This window comes from Aptenodytes forsteri, unplaced genomic scaffold (genome assembly GCF_000699145.1).
Source record: "Aptenodytes forsteri isolate BGI_AS27 unplaced genomic scaffold, ASM69914v1 Scaffold492, whole genome shotgun sequence".
Classification (NCBI taxonomy): Eukaryota; Metazoa; Chordata; class Aves; order Sphenisciformes; family Spheniscidae; genus Aptenodytes; species Aptenodytes forsteri.
Genome location: NW_008794172.1, coordinates 901,984 through 907,983, shown reverse-complemented (window position 1 = coordinate 907,983; position 6,000 = coordinate 901,984). Strand labels below are relative to the sequence as shown.

Below are 6,000 nucleotides of genomic sequence, written 5' to 3'. Positions count from 1 at the left end.
GGTGGGCGCAGACCCCCGGGGAGTCGGGGGAGGAACCCCCAGGGGAGGCTGCGCCCCAACCCCATCGCACACCCGCAGCCATCGCACCCAGCAGCTGTTTTGCACCCTCGGGCCCCAGCGTGGGTGCAGCAGGGCTGCCCCGGCAGACAGGCCCTGCGCTCGCCCTCCGTCAGCGAAGGCAGATACCGTACGGGCAGGGCAGGCCGTGCTGCCTGCTGCAGCGGGGGCACAGGGCAGTGCCAGAGCAGGCAGAGCGGGCACCAGCGGGGCCCCAGCCAGGGAAATGGCGAGCAATGGCTGCTGGGAGAGGTCCTGCAGCACAGCTGGTCCTCTGCACAGAGCTGCTGGGGGGACACAAACGTGAACCCCTCCAGGGAGCATGGGCAGGGGCTTGCCCAGGTTGTGCAGGGTCTCTCTTGGCTTCAGGAGTGCTTCGTGGGCACTTCCCGGGACAGAACCTGGCTGTGAGGGACAGCCATGCCACCTCCTTTGGTGCAGAAGGGAAGGACGAGCTCAGGGCTGTTCCACAGCAGGGCCGAGGCTCCCCCCCACCTCCCCGGCACAGCCCGCAGAGGGGGCCGGGGGCTCCTGCCCTGCCAGCCAGCAGCAAGGGCCACCGGTGTGTCCACAGAGCTGTGAAGGCAGCCAAGCACAGCCATGGAAACGGGCAGAAATATTGTGATTGCACACGGGAGTGGTGCAAGAGAGCAGGGGAACGGGTGAAAGGGGAGACCATCCCCTGGACACAGCTGGCACCGGCAGCAGTGGGGGATCCATCTCCTCATCTAAGGGGTGCGGGAGGACAAGGGGCAGGCATCCTCTGGCTGCAGGGGCAGCACAGACCAGCTCCTCACCCTCCCAGAGACATTAGGAGACAGGAAACACACCAGGCGGGAACAACCTCAAAAACACAATCGCCAAAACCCCACAGAAACCTCCCTTCCGCTCCTCCTGCACATGTGGAAACCCCCCCGCAGGCAGCTCCAGGCCCTGCAGGAAAGGCCTGAGTAAACCCATCCGTCCCTCCCAGGTGGGGAGCAGGTCCCTGCAGGGGGACGCCCTGCAGCTCGGGGGGGCCGGGAGCAGGGCAACAGCCCTGAGCAGGCAGAGCGTGTTTGCCCCAGTCTCCGTGAAAGGACATGCACAACACCTAGGTTTAATCAAGCCTTAGATTTTCTTCCTGCATAACCGCTCGTTTCACTCAGTTAATGGGTTTATCTGGGCAGGCAGAAGGCTCCAGGACAAAACGGCCCCTGCTTGGCCCCGTCCGGCCTTCGCTCAGTATGTCAGCTGGGGCTTGATAAGCACAGAGACATTTCAGCCGAGGCATGGTCACGCTGGTCTCGTTTTAGAAACCAGCTCTGCCCACCCCATCGTACTGGCCATCAAGGTGACAGGATCCCAGGGCAGGAAAGCTAAAGGCCCCAGCTCCCCCCAGGCGGCTTTCAGGGCTCTGCCCAGCGTCAGGCAGGGGAGAGGGGCTGCCTGGGAGCACCCTTCGGAGAGCACGGGGGAAGCAGAAAAGAGGCCACACCGCTTGTCGTGCAGTTAGTTTAATTTATACAGTGACTGTCAGCAATGCATTTCGCCTGGGCAGCAGGACTGCTGTCACTGCTCCACCTGCAAACAAGTTTTGACTTTGTCTTTCATTCTGCAAACACCATTGTAAACAGACAGCCACGTCTACCTGTAAAGACAGTGATTACCCAAAAGCTGCCCACACGCAGCACAAGGATCCCCGTGCTCCATGGACACACCCGTTGCAGCATGCAGTGCACACACACCTTTCCCACGTAATTTTAAACAGCCCTGCGCTGTGTGGCATTTCCTCTTCAATTCCAGGTTACAATGATTCTCATTATCGTTCTAATCCGTTCATACCCAAATACTTCAGATCCACTGTGACAACTAAACACGACAGTTACACACAGCACTAACACCCCCCCACACTGCTCCTACAGCTACACTGAGCTGAAGAGGGCAAGAAATTATTCACATCTTACACAGGAGAAAAAGCAACAGCTACCATGGGGAAATACCACTGAGACTCCACTGCCACGGGACTACTTTGGCAAGACTCAGCCTCTGTTCTCCCTTAAAGGGCTCCTCAGACCCTGAGCATACATGACAACATTCACTGGGACCTACCATGGGGAAATACCACCGAGACTCCACTGCCACGGGACTACTTTGGCAAGACTCAGCCTCTGTTCTCCCTTAAAGGGCTCCTCAGACCCTGAGCATACATGACAACATATGTCACTGGGACCTCCACCTTTGCAAAAGCTGCCTCCAGTGATGCCACGTCTACACGGGCATTATCTGGATGTGCCTCTAGGACTCTACAGCTTCAGGGCTCTGTTTTAAACAAGAAACCCAAGAAGTTCCACTGCCAGTGGTCAGTACCTGAGATGACAGTCTGCACCGCAGCTCATCCCTCCTCCATCTCACCCCAGGCCACAGCAGGGCAGTCAAGCCCCTGTGCCTGAGCCCCCTGTTCTCACCACTGCCTCCAGAAACAAGAGGTGGAAGGGGCCTTTGCTGCTGGACTTAGGGCTTTGCCTGGGATACGAGCATGTAGGTGCACAGTTAAAGGAGCATCTCTTCTCCATGGAGGAAAGGAACAGCCTTTCTTGTGAGGACAAGGTGTTTCCCCATCACTAGAGCAAACAGAGAGCCACCATACACTTAGCTGAGGCCAAGTCCTACCCCTTCATATTGGCTCCTCAAGCCCCAGCCAGAGTTCAAAGAGCTGAATCCCTGCACGGGATGAGATATTGTTTTTGTCAGATTAAAACATGGCACATGTGGAAGCCCTGGAGGTAGGAGAAAGCACGCCCTGGATTGTCAACTGCCCGCTGCTCATAATTTGTTTAATCAGAGGCAGAGACATAGGATCCACATGTAAAAGTTTCTTAAAAAAACCCCTCTTCCCGGGCAGCAAGCTTTGTGCAAGCTGAAGTTGTTACGCCTTTTCTCCATGTGCTTGTATGCCCACTCAGCCATAGCTGCATTTCTCTCATACTGCCCTGATAAGCCTGCCAGGGAATTCACAACACGAGAAGTACACTATTACACACCAAACTCAGACACTTCATGCACTTAGTATCTTCAGTGGTAAACTTAAGGAACGAAAAGTTTCTTTGATCCAGTGTCACTCATTACCCGAGAATGTCAAAGCTCTTGGCTTTGAAACGCCATGGTAACACTCGAGGGTGCTGCAATAAGTTATTTTCACTATGGGAGGATTACATGCAACTCAGACACACGGGAGAGGGTTGGCCATAAACACACGGCGTTTAACACTGCTCGAGCGGAGGGATCTTTAATCGTCAAACCTCCCCTCACGGATGGTATCAAAGGAGAAAGGGAGAAACTTGAATCCAGTGCCAGTGTAGAACTTGTTCTGGAACTCAATCCTGCAAGAGGGAAGAGCGTGTATTCATTAAAAAGGCAGCTCTCAGATACGAGTTAGCAATTAGCAAGAACTCCATTAAAAATATTTTTATAGTTAATAATCATACAAGGCTTTAAAGAGAAAAAGTGGTATGACAATGCAGTGTATCTATTGGCACAAACCCCACATTTTTGTTTGATGTTTCTGGAGTGGAGGAGCATTGTCCAGGTACTTCGATCCCACCTCCACGGGCAATGAAAGGGCAACAAAAATAGGATGAACTCCCTAACTGCGATATCACTGAGAAGCACCTAGGACCACACAATATTACCTGTAAGATCTCACTAGTAAAGTTCACATTTTAGTTAGAACAAACCTCAATCATGTGATGCTGTGCTGAGACTTCCTCCATCAGCTACTTCTGTTTATTTACTTAAGCATATTTGGTTTATCCCCACGTGACTACTTCTGCTGAGCTAGAGATGTGCCTGTTGTCTCCAGCTGAACATTAACTTAGCCTTGTTTGCCTGCTTCCCCTAATAAACTCAGTTTAAAAAAAAGAATTATTCTAGAGAACTGTCCCATGGTCAGCAACAGCCAAATAGGGAAAGAAAAAAAATAATCTCATGATTCACAGTAAAAACAAGCACAGTGTTTCATGAGCCTCATGAGAAACACTTTCCATTGCGTGGTCCACTAAAAAAAACCAAAGTCCCTGTAGGAATCAAGTGACAGCAAATTGTAGAGCAATTTAACACAATTCAGGAGAAGTATTTTTATGAAGCACAAAAAGGCAGACTTTAATTTTTTCCGAATCAGAAATCATGGTAAACTCCAAAGCTGCTGGCATTTCAGCTGGCAAAAAGTGATTTCCCAAGAGAGCTCAGGAGGGAAATTTTCAGAAAAACAGCGTTCTGCTCGTATCTTCTGCTGCCTGTTCATGCAGATAGGCAGACTTCCCTGCAGAGGAATCCCTAGGATGAGCAGGATTTTCCGCGTGGGAGGAAGGGCTTCTTGCCAACATGCTCCAGTTTTTCAGGAACCCTGATAATCTCTGTTAAGTATCCTGTGACTAAGTAACTATTCTGTAAGCAAAGGGAAATAAGAGGCAGAGGATTGGGTATCTGAGTCACACAGAACCCACTGTAAATGAAATTTTAGCCCTGATGATTAACTGTTCCAGCTGGCCCCGACATCTAAAAGCTCCTTTTGGACACACTCAGTTACAACTGGCCACAACTGGATGCCTGAAGCTCGAGGAGAGGCTGTTGCAAGGTTAGAGAACTAGTGAAAAAGTTTACTTAGCCAAATATCATGGCTTAAATGTTCTGTGTGTTTTTTCTGCAATTGTCTACAGGAACACCCATAATCCAAGGTCCTTTTTTGGTGGGAGACACTGCTGTTTCCAGGATCACTGGCTGTCATGTGTACCTGCTCTATTGCTAAACTTTGCACTGTCTCTCTCTCATCAGTGATGAAGTTCTGCGAAAGAATTTACTAGACAGTTAGCACTGCACTGTAAATAAACAGACTAGGAAGCTTTCTGGCAGTCAGCATTAAAGAAAACCCACTCTTCAGCTTTTTTGTATTAATAATTAGCTTAAGTGTTTGTTGGACTGTAGTCAGTGTGGATTTTCCAACCCAACAGAGTCAGAGTACCCACACGGCCTGGAAAACTAGGCAGCTCACAGTCCCGTGGGAAGCAACTGCAGAGACAGTTGTTGAACAGGAACCCTAACTTTCATTTAGTGTAAGTGCAAATTCCTACTTGGTATTTGCGTTCTTAAAGGCGTGTGCCAATGCCTGGGGTCGGCTGTGATTCAGTGCACACCTCGAAGAGGGTAGCCTACAGCACACCTTACAGTCAGAAAGCAATGGGATGTTTGCATAGAGATTGTTGTAGTTACTCTTTCCCAAAAAGGCCAGCAGTTTCATACGCCGCACCGTGGGTCATTCTGTCCTGCACTTACAGCAGGCTGCCTTTTAGAGCAGTAGCATGCTTTTATGGTTGCGTTAAAGACAAGCTCTGGCTTATGAGCTTTACAGAGAAAAATAAAATTCTGGCAAGCGGGTGGGGAGCTGGGCTTCACCACTCCCGCTGCCGCTCGCTGGATTGTGAGCGGGATGCAACTCCAGCACACCCACACCTCTCGGAGAGCAGCAGTCCCCCTTGGGTGGCAGCGGGCCAGGAGCTCTGCCTGGGCAGAGGAGGGTCTGCCTGTCCATTCTCACAGCTGAGAACAGCCGTCCACAAAGCACCGCATAATTGCTGCTTTTTATTTATTCCGCACAGTTGTTTGAGGTTGCCACATTTGTTGTGTTTGAAATCTATTTTGGTGTCCCTGCACAGACCCAGAGCACTCTCCAACTTTGCCATTCAGAACAAAACAGACATTGGGCGAGCTCCTTGCCTTCAGCTGCCCCTAACGCTGCGTGGCTGAGAGCAATGCTTCGGATCTGTTTCACTGCCTCCAAGGGGCTGAGCTCATTCTGGGGATGTTTATGGACCAGTGGCAAACAGCTCAGGCAACCCATGATAAAGAAAAATCACGTTTATGTCTGTCTCAAGTATGGCCACGATAAAGTGCACACACCTGCCAGGG

General features: G+C 51.1%; 2 protein-coding genes across 3 annotated transcripts in view; both read right to left on the bottom strand.

Annotated features, from left to right (window-relative positions):
* Positions 1–82, bottom strand: part of NAGLU (N-acetyl-alpha-glucosaminidase) — a 4,706-nt gene extending 4,624 nt beyond the window's left edge. Inside the window, exon 1 of the mRNA XM_009283293.1 lies at positions 73–82. Within this exon, the coding sequence (XP_009281568.1) occupies positions 73–82 (10 nt within the window). The remainder of the gene's footprint in view (positions 1–72) is intronic.
* Positions 83–1,539: 1,457 nt separating this feature from the next.
* ATP6V0A1 (ATPase H+ transporting V0 subunit a1) overlaps positions 1,540–6,000 on the bottom strand; it is a 30,484-nt gene continuing 26,023 nt past the window's right edge. For both annotated transcript variants that reach the window (XM_009282800.2, XM_009282807.2), the window contains exons 19-20: positions 2,145–3,419; positions 1,540–2,022 (exon numbers count right to left, since the gene is read on the bottom strand). In XM_009282800.2, the coding sequence (XP_009281075.1) occupies positions 3,326–3,419 (94 nt within the window). In that variant the 3' untranslated portion in view covers positions 1,540–2,022; positions 2,145–3,325. The remainder of the gene's footprint in view (positions 2,023–2,144; positions 3,420–6,000) is intronic.